General features: G+C 43.3%; 1 protein-coding gene across 1 annotated transcript in view; it reads right to left on the bottom strand.

Moving 5' to 3' along the window:
- Window positions 1-17,706, bottom strand: part of LOC142150931 (asialoglycoprotein receptor 1-like) — a 46,415-nt gene that overhangs the window by 8,355 nt on the left and 20,354 nt on the right. Inside the window, exon 8 of the mRNA XM_075206130.1 lies at window positions 16,564-16,670. Within this exon, the coding sequence (XP_075062231.1) occupies window positions 16,564-16,670 (107 nt within the window). The remainder of the gene's footprint in view (window positions 1-16,563; window positions 16,671-17,706) is intronic.

The raw sequence follows: 17,706 nt of genomic DNA on the forward strand, positions 1-17,706 counted from the left end.
GAGAGTACCACTGGACTTATACTGCTGAATCAGTGAACTTTGTAATATATCAGTACCACTGGACTTATACACTGCTAAATCAGTGAACTTTGTAATAGCAGTACCACTGGACTTATACTACTGAATCAGTGAACTTTGTAATATATCAGTACCACTGGACTTATACTGCTGAATCTGTGAACTTTGTAATAGCAGTACCACTGGACTTATACTGCTGAATGTGTGAACTTTGTAATATTGCAGTACCAATGGGCTTATACTGCAGGGTTGGTTTTGCAAATTTTGTTGTACTTAAAAACTTTTTTAATTAGTTTTTTGTATTTTTTTTTATAACTTTTTAAAAATTTTTTAAACACTTGGGAATATTGAGGAAATAAGAACTATGCCCTTAGAAGCACAGAGCACAGGACACAGGACCACTGGACCACTGGACTGAACAGGACACAGCACAGGACCCAGCAGCACCACTGAACTCAAAATTGACAGAGCACAGCACACAGCACCACTGGACTGATACTGCAGAACACAGCACAGCACAGCACAGCACAGAACTAAACAGCACACCACAGAACTAAACAGCACAGCACGAGATATAGCAGGACAGAGGACCACCTAACACACCCTCCCTCTGCCCTGATCAATGCCCGAGTGAAGATGGCGGCGACTAGCGGGGAATTTATAGGTTCCGAGTATCGCGAGATCCGACAGCGGGATTATGACTCCGAGCCTCGGTTTCAAGTTTTCATTTGGCGCCAATACCCGGATCTGTCTCGGATCCGACTCGGATCGGCAACGTTCGGGTGGGCTCGGATTCAGGAAATCCGAGTGCGCTCATCTCTACTTATTAGTTACTCGCTCACTCCCATTTCTTTAAACTCCCTGCTGTCAAATTCTTCCAATCCTCCTCACACCCGCAGGGATATTAACTCTCTTGATTTTCAACAGCTTTCCACCTCTTTCCAACACGTTCTGTCCCCAAATTCTTCATTCTCCTCCCATGATACGTCAGTTCCCAATGTTCACCATACCCTAGCAACTGGCCTTGATTAAGTAGCTCCGGCAACGTTACATACTCCGCATAGACTTCGTTGTCACCCTTGGCACACTAAAGTAACACAAAATTGGCTAAAACTTTCTCATAAAGCTGAACGTCACTGGCGTAAAGTTTGTACTTCTAATGATTTCTGTGCATATACTGCTATCTACCACTCCTATCAAACTGCTCTGGATACTGCTCTGGATACTGCTAAACAAACATACTTCCAAACCCTCATCTATGCTCAGGCTTCTAACCCCAAACGCCTTTTTAACACATTTAAATCTCTTCCCAATCCTCCCACCCCAAATCCTCTGACTACCATCAGTGCCCAGGATCTTGCTTCCTATTTGAAGGACAAGATTGATAAGATCAGACTTGAAACAGTATCATCTCCTTCGACTAGCAATCAGCTCAATTCCTTCCCATCATCCTCTCACACTCTCTCTTCATTTGATCTTACAAATAAAGAGAAAGTTTCTACTCTCTTCTTATCTTCCTTCTCTACATCCTGTCCTCTTGATCCTATACCCTCACAAATTAGTATGTACCTGTCTCATGTGCTCATTCCAGTTCTAACTAAAATCTGTAATCTACCTCTCTCTACTGGTATCTTTCCATCACTATACAAGCATGCAGTGATTACTCCTATTCTAAAAAAACAAAATTCTGACCCAAACTCTCTCTTACATTACCACCCCATCTTTCAGCTTCCATGAGCTGAGAGGTGGGGCGAGTAAAATTGCCTACACTCGCCTCACACATTTCCTTTCTACTGGATTCTCTTCAGACTTTCGATCTCAATACAACACAGAGACTGCGCTGAGCAAGGTTGTCAATGATCTGATCACAACTAAAACTAAAGGTGATTACTCTCTTCTGATTCTCCTGGATCCCTCTGCTGCATTCAACACTGTTGACCACTCTGTCCTAATAAAGACATTAAATCCCTAGTTCTACAAGACACTGTCCTATCCTGGTTCTCATCCAACCTATCTAATCGCTCTTTCAGTGTTAATTTCTCTGGATCCTCCTGTGCTCAGCTTCCTTTATCAGTTGGAGACCACAAGGCTCAGTCCTATGTTCTCTGCTGTTCTCTATCTACACCACTTCTCTTGGAAAACTAATAAGTTCCTTTGGATTTCAGTATCATCTCTATGCGGATGATACACAAATTTATCTATCCTCTCCTGATCTTTCACCATCTGTGTTGTCTCGCGTTACTGACTGTCTTTCTGCCATTTCATCTTGGATGTCTTCTCGCCAACTCAAACTCAATCTTTCAAAAACAGAATTAATAATATTGCCACCCAACAATAGAAGCTTCCTGCCTGATATTTCTATTTCTGTGGCCATAATTTCCACCCTGCAAGCTCACTGCCTAGATGTAATCCTTGACTCGCAACTATCCTTTGTTCCCCACATCAACTCTATATTTACATCATGCTGAATACATCTAAAAAACATTTCCAGAATACATACATATCTGACACAAGACACCGGAAAACTTTAATTCATGCACTCATCATCTAACATAGTAACATAGTAACATAGTTGATGAGGTTGAAAAAAGACACCAGTCCATCAAGTTCAACCTATTTGGATCTCCTGCGATCCTGCACTTATATTTGAAATTCATCCAATCGCCAATCTGTTTCAATTGTGAAAATCCCCTAGACCCAATATTGCAGTCCTATTTTTACCCTATATCCACTACTATCCTTCATTTTGATTAACAGTCCTATCCCTGGATACATTTTTCCGCTAAAGATTTGTCTAACCCTTTCTTAAACATATCTATTGAATCTGCCATCACAACCTTTCCTGGCAGTGAATTCCATATCTTGACTGCCCTTACTGTAAAGAACCCCTTCCTCTGCTGGTTGTGAAATTTCCTCTCCTCTAATCGTAGGGGGTGACCGCGTGTCCTGTATATAGTCCTTGGGGCAAAAAGTTCCCATGATAGTTCTCTGTATTGACCCCTAATGTATTTCTACATAGTAATCATATCTCCCCTTAGAAGCCTCTTTTCTAAAGTAAACATGCCTAAACTGGCTAACCTTTCCTCATAACTTAATGACTCCATACCCTTTATCAATGTTGTCGCTCTTCTCTCAACCCTTTCTAGTTCCAAATTATCTTTTTTATAGAGTGGTGCCCAGAACTGTACTTTGTATTCAAGATGAGGTCTTACCAGCAATTTATACAGTGGCAAAATTACACTGTCTTCCCTTGCATCTATGCCCCTTTGTATGCATGCCAATACTTTGTTTGCCCTTGCAGTTGTTGCTTGACATTGAGCACTATTGCTAAGTCTATTGTCTACGAGCACTCTCAAATCCTTTTCCAATATAGATTCTCCTAAATTAATTCCATTTTATATATAGATTACGTTCTTGTTTTTGATCCCTAAATGCATAACCTTACACAACAGCCCCCTCCTCATTCAGGTGCAATCCATCTTGACAATAAAGATGACAGCTGACCAAGAAATCAGCCCAGTACTCTAAGAATCCAAAACCCTCCTTCATACACCAATCTTTTAGCCATGCATTAACCTCCCTAATCTCCCGCTGCCTCCCCGGACTAGCGCGTGGCACTGGTGTTATTTCCGAAAATACTAACTTTGATGTCATTGCCTTAAGTTTGAGACCTATGTCCCTGAAATCATTCTTTAGGACACCCCTTCTTCCTCTAACTCGGTCATTGGTGCCAACATGCACAAAAACCGCCGGGTCATTCCCAGCCCAACAATCTGTCCACCCGATCCGCAATATGCTGAGCCTGAGCACCCGGGAGACAACACACTGTTCGGCATGCACGGTCCCGGTAATAGATTGCCCTATCTACCTTCCAAATAATTGTATCCCCTACCACCACAATCTGCCTGGGTCCCTGAGTGACTTTGGTCCACTCTATGGTGGAGAGACCATTCCCCTGGTTGCTAGAGGAAGCAGTCTCACCCGAGTCTACCAATTCTGAACTGCCTTCCACAGTATCTTCATCCAAATTGGCAAATCTGCTGGGATTGCTAAGCTCAGAACTGGCCTGCCTCGTCAGCCCTCTGCTACCCCTAGTAACTGTTACCCAGCTGTCTACCTGTGCATCCTCCTCTGTCTCTGCTCCACGCTGCTCAGCTAACGCATCAACGGTGAGCTGCAAACTCTGCTCCAGGTTGGCAATCTCTCTCAATGTTGCAATGGTCTGCTTTAGATCAGTTACCTGGGCTTCCAAAGAGACCAATTGCTCACATTTCTCACAGAGGTATAAACTTTGGAACAATTGCTCCAAGTGTGCATAAATATGACAAGATATGCATTGAGTGAGATCATCAAGCCTGCTACCACTCATCTTATTATGGCTAACCTAACTTCTTATAGCCTACAGTGAACTTGAGAGTACTAACCTTTGCTAGTTCCATACCAGATTAAACCCCTTCCTGGATTCAACTCCTTACTGGATCTAACTCCACACTTTAAACAAACAGCACTTGAAATCAAATAGCAGTGGAAATCAAAAGCTCAGTGAAATCACTTACCACATCCTCTTCACCGACTTGTGTAATTCCCTCCTTACTGGTCTTCCCAAAATCAGACTAAAGGCCCTACAGTCTACTTTGCACGCAGCGGCAAGATTGATTTTCCTTGCAAATCGTTTTTTGTCTGCTCAGTCACTCTGTCAGTCTCTACATTGGTTGCTTTTTTTTCAAAGAATCCAATATTAAATACTTCTACTAACAGGCCATCAACGAAATTGCACCAACATACATCTCCTCACTTGTCTCAAAATATCACCCAACTCGACACTTCCGTTCTGCACAAGATCTGCGTCTCTCTTCCACTCTCATCACTTCCTCCCATTCTCGGTTGCAGGACTTTTTTCGGAATGCACCCACTTTATAGAAATCCATCCCTCGCACAATAAGATTTTTCTCTAGTCTTCAAACCTTCAAGCGTTCTCTGAAAACCCACCTCCTCAGACAATCTTATAATATTCCTTAACCACGCTCTTAATCTCTCTAGGTTACAATATTACCACCCTCTACACAGCTAACACAAGACAACAACCCTATGACCAACATAGTAGTATGACTGAGCATACAGCCACTAGATACTCTGTAACCTTTGTATTCTAGCTGTACAAATATTCAATAAGATGTAGCACTTACCCATGTGTATCAAACCATTGTCCCATAGATTGTAAGCTTGCGAGCAGGGTCCTCTTACCTCTCTGAATGTATGGATTAAGCAGTATTGTTTGATCCCAATTATAAAGAGTTACAGAATCTGCTGGCGCTATATAAATAAATGATGATGATGATGATAATGATGAATCATTGTACCTTAGACACAGCTGTCAATCATTCCTTTAGGCTGCTGCTGTTGGATACATGTTCATTGAAATTCTTCCTTTTCCTGCTTCCTGTGCTAGTTGTGACTTATCTCTAGTAGTGTGTACTTGTGTCTATTGTTCTCTGAATATTTTGTCTTTCGAACTCGGCTTGGATTTGCACTCATACTCTGTCTGCCCCGACCTCTGGACTGTATTTTGGACTTTGCTAGAACTCAGCCTGCCCTGACTTTCATTTTAGATTTGAATTCTCTTGTACACCATTGTTTCTGGGCTTTTGTTGGACACTGGTGTCTTCTTGGTCCTCTGTGTCATGACCTAACCTCCACGATACTTATCAACCTAAGCCTGCATTACTTAGAGCTTAAGACTTGAGGGCACCCGAGTGTTGGTGGGCCACTCACACTCTATAAGAATTGTGGCTGTTACAGATGTTAGAGTGTACCAGGTGCTAGTGGACATAAAGTCATACAAAGAGCAATCCACTTCTTGACACCCCTGGAACTCACCCGATCCGGTGTGTTGTCCTGCGCGGCTGTCCAGGAATCACACCTCACGTCTGATCAACCGAGCGCGACTGCAGTTGCTGGAGCCTGGTCTTTGGTTCCTACAGGGGAAAGACATTAAAAAGAGACAAGTGGCATGCAAAACAACAAACTGTTTGGCATGTTACCTGCCAGTGACCACCTCACAAATGGCCACCCACTACATCTACTCTGGGAGTGGACCGATCTTGCTGATGGTCACCTGTCCTGGGCCACCTGTATCTGCAGAGACTTAGCTACTTAACAGGCCCCCACCAGCCAACTGAACCCCGATTGTTAAGCCCGCCTGTCTTGGCATTTGGGACTTTAAGTGCCCCTACGGATAGCTACAGGAGCCTTGTTATCCACTCTCAACAACTTAACCTACTTACTTAGGGGCTTCACGTCTTTCTACACTAATCAGAGCTTTGTGCCTTTTTTTCCCACTATAAGGACCTACTGCCCCGCTTTCAACAGGGACCTAATGTCCCCCTAAACACTAGGACCTAATGTCCTTCTACTCTATTAGGGCCTAGCGCCCTCTCAACTACCAGGGCCTTGGGCCCCCTCTAACTAACAGGCCTGACACCCAATTACAACTCTTTAGCCTTCTGCCGAGCCTAATTTAAGGCCTAGTTTCCACTTTAGCTGGCCTTTTGCCCAACCTAACAATCAGGGCCTTGTGTCAATTCACTACCTAGGGGCCTTTTCTCCCAAATCCCTAGCTATCGGGTCTTGTGCCCTGGAATACCTAAGTGCCTTATGCCCTTCTAACGATGGGCTTCTTGCCCAACTAAAAGGCCTCTTGTCTAACTAACTAATGGGCTTCTGCCCAATCTACCTAATGGGCCTTGTGCCCATGTTACCTAGTGAGCCTTGTGCCCAAAGACTACTACTGGAACCTTCTTCCCTAACTACACTAAAGGGCCTTAGTGCCCCAACTTACTTATGTGGCCCTGTGCCCCAGGTAAAGGGCCCTGCTGCCTTACTAAGCTACTGGGCTTTGGGCCCACCTAAACCAAAGGGGCCAGTGTTCACCAAAGCTACTTATGGTACTAGATCCCAACTAGCTATGTATGGGCTAGTGCCCATCTACCCTAACTGGGCCGGGGCCTTATGCCCCACTTTCTTGCCAACAGGTCTAGTGCCTGACTTGAGCCCACGGGCTGTGTGCCAGACCTACAGGTATAATTATATTCAAATTGCCCCTTGCTTCTTCGGGTCTTCCAGAACCTCCAGCTAGTGGCGCCTCTTCTTTGCTTCGGCGCACCTTCCCCTGGTGTCTTCTTCTCTACAAGGGCTCTCCACCGACGATGTCTTCTTCTCAAATCCTGTCTTCCTTTCTTGATGCTCCGCCTCCTCATGGCAGTATAGCTCCTAGCCCTTACAAGGGCTCCCTGTCACTTCTCTTGTCTTCCTGTGTTGACCGGGCACCTCCAGACGTTCCATGACGTTCGTTTTCTTTCACTGCCGCCAACTTCCAAAAGAAAATCTCGGCTCCCAGCGCCTTATATGTTGATTAGTTCTCTGTTTTGCCAAAGTTTGAAATGGCCGAGGTATGCCAGGATTGGCTCACCATCATCATCATCACTATTTATTTATATAGTGCCACTGATTCCGCATGGCTGTACAGAGAACTTATTCACATCAGTCCCTACCCCATTGGAGCTTACAGTCTAAATTCCCTAACATATACACACAGACAGAGAGAGAGACTAGGGTCAATTTTGATAGCAGCCAATTGACCTACTAGTATGTTTTTGGAGTGTGGGAGGAAACTGGAGCACCAGAAGGAAACCCACGCAAACACGGGGTGAACATACAAACTCCACACAGACAAGGCCATGGTCGGGAATTGAACTCATGACCCCAGTGCTGTGAGGCAGAGTGCTAACCACTTAGCCACCATGCTGCCCATTCTGACCACCGAATGGCCAAAAGGGGAGAGTGAGTACTGACTGGCTCATCTGCCTACTGCTGCTGGAACCTGCAAGAAAGGAAGAGGAGTACTCCTGGTGAGTAGTTTTCCATCTACTCTATTTCACAAATCGGGGTCTTAGCCTTGTTTATACCACTCAGTGGTACCATATCACTGTGCATTTCCCTCCTGGTCGTATGCAGCATTCTATTCTGGGACAAGCGTGACTTCTGTCTGCAGTACTGGAGGCTGTCATCTTGGTTGAGACATTTGCTAAACATCCTGCTGAGCCTGAACATCTGGGGGTAAATGTATTTATGTCCTTCGGCGATTAAATTTAAAGCGGCGCTGCATTGTGAAGGGAAGTTTCCCCCCTGATCTCATTCACCAATTGGCTTTGTCTGCAGACTATAAGAGTCTCCTCCTACACTCAGCAAATTGCCAGTGAAACACTTTGCTAGTTGCTGGTTCCAGATCTCCACAGTTGCTGTTCTATTGCTGCTTCTATCTTCCTGCTGTATACAGATTTCAAGCCTCCATGTGAATTTAGCTTCTTCCTGGTTGCTTCTTCAATCCTTCTGCTGTATACAGACCTCCACCATTTATCCTCTGAGGGAATGCAGCTGTGTTTAGGACTTCTCTGTGTGAGTTGAACTTCATCTAGTTACTGTTATATGAACTGCAAACCAGTAACCCTTGGTGTAAATTCAACTTCATCGTGTTGCTATTACATGAACTGCAAACCATTAACCATTTGTGTGAACTCAACCTCATCTATTGCTGTTATATGTATTGCAAACCAATAACCATCTGTGTGAATTCACCTTCATTGCACCTGCTTGTATACTGATTCCAGCGGTTGTATTTCTGTATGGTTCCTACTACTAACATCCTGTATACAGGACTAGAGGAGTAAATTTGTTCCTGGAAAAACCATGTTACAGTGCAAGGGGTGCAAATTAGGATCTAGAACATGCCCTACCCGAACTATAATTCTGACCCTACATTTTACATTTACATCCCCCTCCAATGCTTGGATTGGTTGCCTTATTTTATCAGGTCAATTGACTGTTGGAATAGGTATTTATTTATGTGTATTACATTTATCTCCTCATTTACTTCTGTAGCAGAGCTCCTCACAGTGACATCGGTGGAAGCAGTTCTAAGTTTAGGACATTATATCGAAGTAGCAGCAATTATTTACTATGTTGCTGTCTTTCTTAATAAAGGTATATTGTATAAAGATCCCATCCATGTACACTGTTATTTTATTATTTATAGTATTAGTATTTATTTATATAGCGCCAGCAAATTTTGTAGCGTTTTACAATTGGGAACAAACACATTAATAAAACAATAGTGGGAAATACAGACAGACAGAGGAGTAAGAGGGCCCTTCTCACAAGCTTATCATGGGAATCTGATCATACTCACCAACTTTTCACTCTTTGCTCCAGGAGATCTCGGAGGGGAGGTGATATGTGAGGATGCAAGGGGGCGGGGCGTAGTGAATTGTGACATTTTGGCTTAGCTCCCCTCCCCCATGAAATCTACATGGAAGATGGAAGTCTCTGGGACATTCTGGGAGAGTTGTCAAGTATTACTTTGATGCCCCAAATCCTCCAACTAACATCACTGCACAGGATCTTGCTTCCTATTTCAAGGACAAAATAGATAAGATCAGGCTTGAAATGGTATCTCCCTTGACAAGCAATCTGCTCAATTCCTTTGTAGCACCCTCTGACACTCTCTCTTCATTTGATCCCACAAATGAACAGGAAGTTTCTACTCTCTTCTCATCTTCCTACTCTACCTCCTGTCCTCTTGATCCCATTCCCTCACAAATTGGTATGTCCCTGTCTCCTGTGCTCATTCCCCCTCTAACTAAAATCTGTAATCTATCTCTTTCCACTGGTATTTTTCCATCTATATTCAAGCATGCAGTGATTACTCCCATTTTAAAAAAACAGAATTCTGACCCTAACTCTCTCATAAATTACCGCCCCATCTCCCAGCTTCCATGCCCCTCCAAGCTTCTCGAGAGAATTGCCTACACACGCCTCACACACTTTCTTACAGCAAACAACCTATTGGATCCTCTTCAGTCAGGCTTTCGCTCTCAACACTCCACAGAGACTGCGCTGACAATAGTTGTCAATGATTTGATCACAGCAAAAAATAATAACCAATACTCTCTTCTAATTCTCCTGGATCTCTCTGCTGCATTTGACACTGTTGACCACTCTATCCTCATACAAACGCTGCAATCCCTAGGCACTGTCCTATCCTGGTTCTCATCCTACCTATCTAATCGCTCTTTCAGTGTTAATTTCTCTGGATCCACCTCTGCTCCGTTTCCTTTATCAGTTGGAGTTCCACAAGGCTCAGTCCTTGGTCCTCTGCTATTCTCTATCTACACCACTTCTCTTGGAAAACTAATAAACTCCTTTGGATTTCAGTATCATCTCTATGCGGATCATACACAAATTTATCTATCCTCTCCTGATCTTTCACCATCTGTGTTGTCTCGCGTTACTGACTGTCTTTCTGCCATTTCATCGACTATTGCAATTCCCTCCTTACTGGTCTTCCCAAAGTCAGACTTGAACCCCTACAATCTATTTTGCACGCAGCGGCTAGACTGATTTTCCTTACTAACCGTTATTCCTCTACTGAACCACTTTGTCAGTCTCTACATTGGCTGCCTGTATTTCAACGAATCCAATATAAAATTCTTCTACTAACATACAAGGCCATCAACAAAATTGCACCGACATACATTTCCTCACTTGACTTGAAATATCTCCCTACTCGACACCTCCATTCTGCACAAGATCTACGTCTCTCCTCCACTCTCATCACATCCTCCCATTCTCGGTTACAGGATTTTTTCCGGGCTGCACCCACTTTGTGGAATTCCCTCCCACGCACAGTAAGATTTTCCTCTAGTCTTCAAACCTTAGAGCGTTCACTGAAAACCCACCTCTTCAGACAAGGTTATGATATTCCTCAACCATCATCTTAATTTCCCTAGATTACCCTATTGCCATCCTCTACACTGCTAACGCAAGACAACAACCTTCTGACCAACATTGCAACACACACAGCCCACTCAGTACTTTTACCTTTGCAGTCTAGCTGGTCCATTGTGCAATATGATGTAGCACATGCCCTTGTGTTTCTAACTCCCATTGTCCTATAGATTGTAAGCTTTCGAGCAGGGTTCTCTTACCTCTCTGTCTGTATGTATTACCCAGTATTGTCTTACTAATGTTTGTTCCCAATTGTAAAGCGCTACGGAATCTGCTGGCGCTATATAAATAAATGTTGATGATGATGATACATGAGGGTGCATGTTACATGTTGCATACTGGCCCAGCCAGATTGCAAAGGTAAAAAGTGCTTAGTATGCTATATTATCCAGTCACAGAGCATTGCTGTTCAGAGGGTCAGGGGGTCAGAGGGTTGTAGTCTTGTGTCAACTGGTATAGAGGGTGGTATAAGGGTAACCTAGGGAGATTAAGAGGGTGGTTGAGGAATATTATAAGCTTGTCTGAAGAGGTGGCTTGAAGATTTGAAGACTAGAGGAAAGACTTATTGCGCAAGGGGTTTAATTCCACAAAGTGGATGCAGCTGAATACAGTCCTGTAACCGTAACTTGGAGCATGTGATGAGAGCGGATGAGAGACGCAGATCTTCTGCAGAACGGTGGTGTTGAGTTGGGAGATATTTTGAGACAAGGGAGGAGATACATGTTGGTGGAGTTTTGCTGATGACCTTGTATGTTAGTAGAAGAATTTTATATTGGATTTGGTAAAAAAAAACAGGCAAACAGTATAGAGACTGACAGAGTGACTCAGCAGAGGAAGAACAATTTTCAGGGAAATTCAATTTGGCCGCTGGGTGCAAAATAGATTGCTGAGGGGAGAGTCTGATTGGGGAAGACCAGCAAGGAGGAAATTGCAATAGTCAATGTGGGAGATGATGAGGGCATGAATTAAAGATTTTGCAGATTATTGTGTGACATATGTGCGTATTCTGGAAATGTTTTATCAATGTAAGTAACATGATTTATATATAAATTGGATTTGTGGAACTAAGCATAGTTCAAGGGATAGTTCTGAGTCCAGGATCACACCTAGGCAACGAGCTGGGAGGTGGGATTTATTGTCATATTGTCAACAGAAATAGAAATGTCATGTACGTAACTTCTCTTAGTGGGTGGGAATATTATTAGTTTTGCTTTCGAAAGATTGAGTTTGAGTTGGCGAGAAGACATCCAAGATGAAATGGCAGAAACACAGTCAGTAACGCGAGACAACACAGATGGTGAAAGATCAGAAGAGGATAGATAAATTTGTGTATCATCCGCATAGAGATGATATTGAAATCCAAAGGAGCTTATTAGTTTTTCAAGAGAAGTGGTGCAGATAAAGAATAGCAGAGGACCTAGGACTGAGCCTTGTGGTACTCCAACTGAGAGAGGAAGCAGAGAGTCAGTGGATTCAGAGAAACAAACAATGAAAGAGTGATCAGATAGGTAGGATGAGAACCAGTATAGAATAGTGTCCTAAGACCAAGCAATTGTATTGTTTCCATGAGAAGAAACTGGTCAACAGTGGGGAATGCAACAGAGAGATCCAGGAGAACTGGAAGCAAGTAATGGCTTTTAAATTTATCTGTGATCAAATCATTGATAATCTTATTCAGTGCTGTCTCTCTGGAGTGTTGAGAATAAAAGCCCTACTGAAGAGTAACCAATAGGAAGTGTGTGAGGCGCGTGTAGGCAAGTCTCTGAAGAAGCTTGGAGGGGCATGGGAGCTGAGAGATGGGGCAGTAAATTGAGAGAGAGTTTGGGGTAGAATTGTTTTTTCAGAATAGGAGTAAAAACTGTGTCCTTGAATTATGACTGACAGATACCAGAGAATACAGATTTTAGTTAAGGTTGGGATGAGCACAGGATATAGGCATCTACTGATTTGTGAGGGACAGAGAAGAGTAGAAAGGTAATAGGAGAGTAAAAACATCATCTTCATTTGTAGGATCAAATGAAGAAAGAGTGTCAGAGGGTGCTGGGAAAGAATTGAGCTGGTTGAAGATTCCATTTTCAATGTTATCAATCTTGTCCTTGAAATAGGAAGCAAGATCTTGGGCACTGATGTCAGTCGGAGGGTTTGGGATGGGAGGGTTGTGAATAGTCTTAAATGTGCTAAAAATTTGTTCAGAGTTAGAAGCCTGAGCAGAGTTGAGAGATTGGAAGTATGTTTGTTTAGCAGTGTCCAGAGCATTTCAATAGAATTGGTAGATAGCCGTATATGTGAGGAAATCATTAGAGGTAAGAGATTTACACCACTGATGTTCTGCTTTGAGAGAATGCTTTTGAAGTTTTCTTGTTACTTTAGTGTTGCACGGCTGACGTTGAAGTCGACGTGACGTATGAAGAGTAGCTGGATCCACTTGGTCAAGGGCTGTCGCTAGGGTTTGATGAAAGCACAGAACTGCTTTATTAGGAGAGGAGTAGGTAGAAATTGGGGAGAAAAGGTGTTGGAGAGAGGTGGTGAAGAATTAAGATTTCTGCTGGTATTGGGAGGCTTGGAAGAGTTTGACAGCAGAGAGGTTAAAGTACTTGGTAAGAATGTGTAGCTCACTAGGTGATGATCCAAGAGGGGGACAGGATTGATAGGGAAATCAGAAAGTGAGAATAGTTTAGAGAAAACAAGATCAAGGCAGTGGTCATCCTGATGAGTAGAGGATTCAACCCACTGAGAGAGGCTGAGGAGGTTACAGAGAGTAATTTTAAAGCACAAGTGGAATGCGGATTATCATTGGGAATATTTAGATCACCCATGATGATGGTGGGGATGTCACAGGATAAGAAATGAGGGAGCCAAGCAAAGAAATGTTCAAGGGGAGTTAGAGATCACAGAAACACACATAGAGAATGGGTTATAAATCCTAAAAGCATGTACTTCTAAAGATGTGACCAGGAGTGATAGGACATTTGGGAGAACTGTAAATGTGCAGTGTCGGGAGAGAAGTAGTCCAACCCCACCGCCTTGTCTGCCTCCAGGTCTGGAGGTGTGGGTGAGATGGAGGCCACCATGTTAAAGGGCTGCAGGTGAGGCAGTGTCTGATTGCGTGAGCCATGTTTCTGTCATTGCCAGAAGGTTGAGGTTGTTTGAGAGGAAGAGGTCATGTATGGAGGCAGGGGCGGTCTGGCCCGGGGGGCAGGGGGGCAACGGCCACCCGGGCCACTGGGTCAGACGGCTATTAGGGCCGGGGGGTAGCCCAACCGGCCGCCCCCCCGGATGCAAAAAACATAGTTTTCCCCCCGCGGCCGCATCTGATGACATCAAATGCGGCCGTGTCAGCGCACAGGCGGCCCCATCACATGACAGGGGATGCAGCCGCATCCCCTGTCATATGATGCGGCCGCCTGTGTGCCCCCCGTCCATCCCTCTCCGAGCCCGCGCCTGTATGGAGGAAAGTTTGTTACAAGCAAGCGTGCATTTCAAAGGGCACATTTAAAGGACTTTGGAAGAGGGGAGACAGTTGTGTTTGAGGTTTGCTGTATTTCTGTAGTGTCCTGAATACGTTTATTGGGGGATGTGGAATATGTGGGGTGGATTGGATTTGGTAATATATTGCCAGCTAAAAGAAACAGTGAGAAAGATAGGGAATATGATTATAATATATGTGACCTTTTATGTCCTTGTGACAGGTTGAGAATGTTACAGTTAAGTGTTAATTAGAGGGGAGTGGAGTAGTGAGGGGGCAATGTGGGCAGAGGTGTGTGTTGCAGGAAGGGTGAAGGGTGATATAGTCCTAAAGATAATGTCTTGAACGGTTGGTAAGAAAATCGATTTGTTAAACATTGGGATTTAAGAACACATGGAAAGAGCAAATAAACCAAGGAAATGCAGAGAGAAAATGAGAAGTAATACCTGGAGGAAATGTCCAGTGCAACTTATTTCTGGATATCTTTAGATGTTGTTCAGTGTTGGTTCCACTTTGTTGTATAACTGGGCATTTCCTAACACTTTGTGAGAAAACCCCAACACGTCACAACCCAAACACATTTCTCCTTAGATTGAATGCTAAGATATAGTGAGGCTGACTTTAGAACAAGTTACATCTGTGCTCATTGGTCATCTGATTAAAAGGAACTGAAGTGCTCTGTGTCAGGCTAGATAAGAAATAGGCCAACATGGTTGTGGGTGGATGACATAGAAATAATTTATTGTAGAAATGTAATTCAATTAGTGGTGCAAGCGCCAATTTACATCACTGCAAATGTACTTATAATTTATATATATATTGATATGTTTTATATGGAAATGTATTGATTTCGTAGACAGTATGTCATTTTTGGGTTTTGTAACTTTTCTGTAGGAAATCCCAAGTAAGCATCTGAGTGGAGGAGATGTGTTTTGTACAACTCTCTGAGGACAAATAATCTCATGTTAATTAGACCATTTCATTGCTGAATGACCAACACGTCTGTTGAGCCTGAAAACACAGGAGGTGCAATTAGACTTACTGGTAGACTTCCTATGTGTGTAAGACTCAAGATGGAAGTGATTACAGAATAATTTGAATTTTGCAAGTTTAATTACATTAAAATCAAGATTAGAGGAAATGTTATATCCTGATGGTAAACATTCAGTATAAAACCTCAGACATAGTGGTGCTGCTAGCAGCAATGTAAAACCTCTCCATGCTGATTTATGTGCAGGCTGTATGAAGCATCTGGATTGGTTAGAGGGGCAGGAGGCTGGATTACCCCCTGCCAGGGTATCTGTGTAAATCTGTATAAAAAGCGGACAGTTTGACCATGTAATGTATCATCATACCATCTGTAACTTCTGGAAAGATTGCTAGCTCCACTGACTGGCGTGTATATGTCCTTATTAGGACTACATGAGCTAATAAAACATCATTTTATCAGCTGTAATTTCTGTGACCTACAGATTAGACCAATGTAATCCATTATCTGGCTGTTCTGAGGTTGGAACCCAGCATCCAGTACCAACGCTCTGCCCACTACCCTACAGCTCTGGCCAGTGTGATCGGCCAGAGGGAACCATCCACAGCAAACCTGATCTGAATGCAAAAGGTCAGATGTACCGGCAGGGGTACACTAGCAGCGAGAGGTACCCAGAAGGACGCGGTCCTAAGTGCCACTGAAGGAGTCTAGTGGTGGCAGCAGCAAAAGCCCCTCCTAATGAGGTTAGAGGGCTGAGATTAGCATTTGGGATAAAGAAAAGGGGATGGTGGCAAGGCAAACCCAGATGGTCCCCAGCAACACAAGAACAGGGTAGCATAGGAGGTCCATCCTGTCACAATGGTGTTATAACATATGCCTCACTGATTAAAACACTACCACATGTAATAAATACTAACAGAATGATGTTATATACTCTAAAAAGCACAAAATGAGCCGAGATGAGTCACTGATAGTAATGAGATGAAATGAGCTTCAGATAATGGAGAGCATTAGAGTTCAGTATTTCCTGATGTTATGTATTTAAAAAAGTACAAAACACTTCTATTTGTAGAGTAGAAAGTGAGACACGTCCATTTTGTGCTGAATGCTTATGAAACAGAATGAGAGGCGATGAGGAAAGTGTTTGGAAAGGAAGAGATCATATTATATAAATTCTCTTTGGTATCAATGTGAGTGTATCATTTGTGCTGAACATTACACATGTGCTGTAATTAGATCAACATCTTACTTTGGTGTAGTCTCATAGGACGTCCCATCCACCCATCTCCAGCTGCCGTCCACATCTGTCAGACCGATCCATGTGGTGATCCCCTGGGTCAGCTTACTTACATAATCCTTCACCAAAGCAGAAATACAGATCATTACACTGATCAATACACATCTAACTGCTGTCTATATACTTGTCCAGTCGGACACACAAGTTGTTCTCCTAACTGTGACTACAGTGCCCACATATATACTTATACACCCATCTCTGGGCTATGTACACCCACATTTACTTATACACCCATCTCTGGTCTATGTACACCCACATTTACTTATACACCCATCTCTGGGCTCTGTGTACCCACATTTATTTATACACCCATCTCTGGGCTCTGTGTACCCACATTTATTTATACACCCATCTCTGGACTATGTGTACCCACATTTACTTATACACCCATCTCTGGACTATGTGTACCCACATTTACTTATACACCCATCTCTGGGATCTGTGTACCCACATTTATTTATACACCCATCTCTGGGCTCTGTGTACCCACATTTATTTATACACCCATCTCTGGACTATGTGTACCCACATTTACTTATACACCCATCTCTGTACTATGTGCACCCACATTTACTTATACACCCATCTCTGTACTATGTGCACCCACATTTACATATACACCCATCTCTGGTCTATGTGCACCCACATTTATTTATACACCCATCTCTGGACTATGTGTACCCACATTTACTTATACACCCATCTCTGGGATCTGTGTACCCACATTTACTTATACACCCATCTCTGGTCTATGTACACCCACATTTACTTATACACCCATCTCTGGGCTCTGTGTACCCACATTTATTTATACACCCATCTCTGGACTATGTGTACCCACATTTACTTATACACCCATCTCTGGGATCTGTGTACCCACATTTATTTATACACCCATCTCTGGGCTCTGTGTGCCCACATTTACTTATACACCCATCTCTGGGCTCTGTGTACCCACATTTACTTATACACCCATCTCTGGGCTCTGTGTACCCACAGTTACTTATACACCCATCTCTGTACTATGTGCACCCACATTTACTTATACACCCATCTCTAGGATCTGTGCACCCACATTTACTTATATACCCATCT

This window comes from Mixophyes fleayi, chromosome 4, assembly GCF_038048845.1.
Source record: "Mixophyes fleayi isolate aMixFle1 chromosome 4, aMixFle1.hap1, whole genome shotgun sequence".
Lineage (NCBI taxonomy): Eukaryota > Metazoa > Chordata > Amphibia > Anura > Limnodynastidae > Mixophyes > Mixophyes fleayi.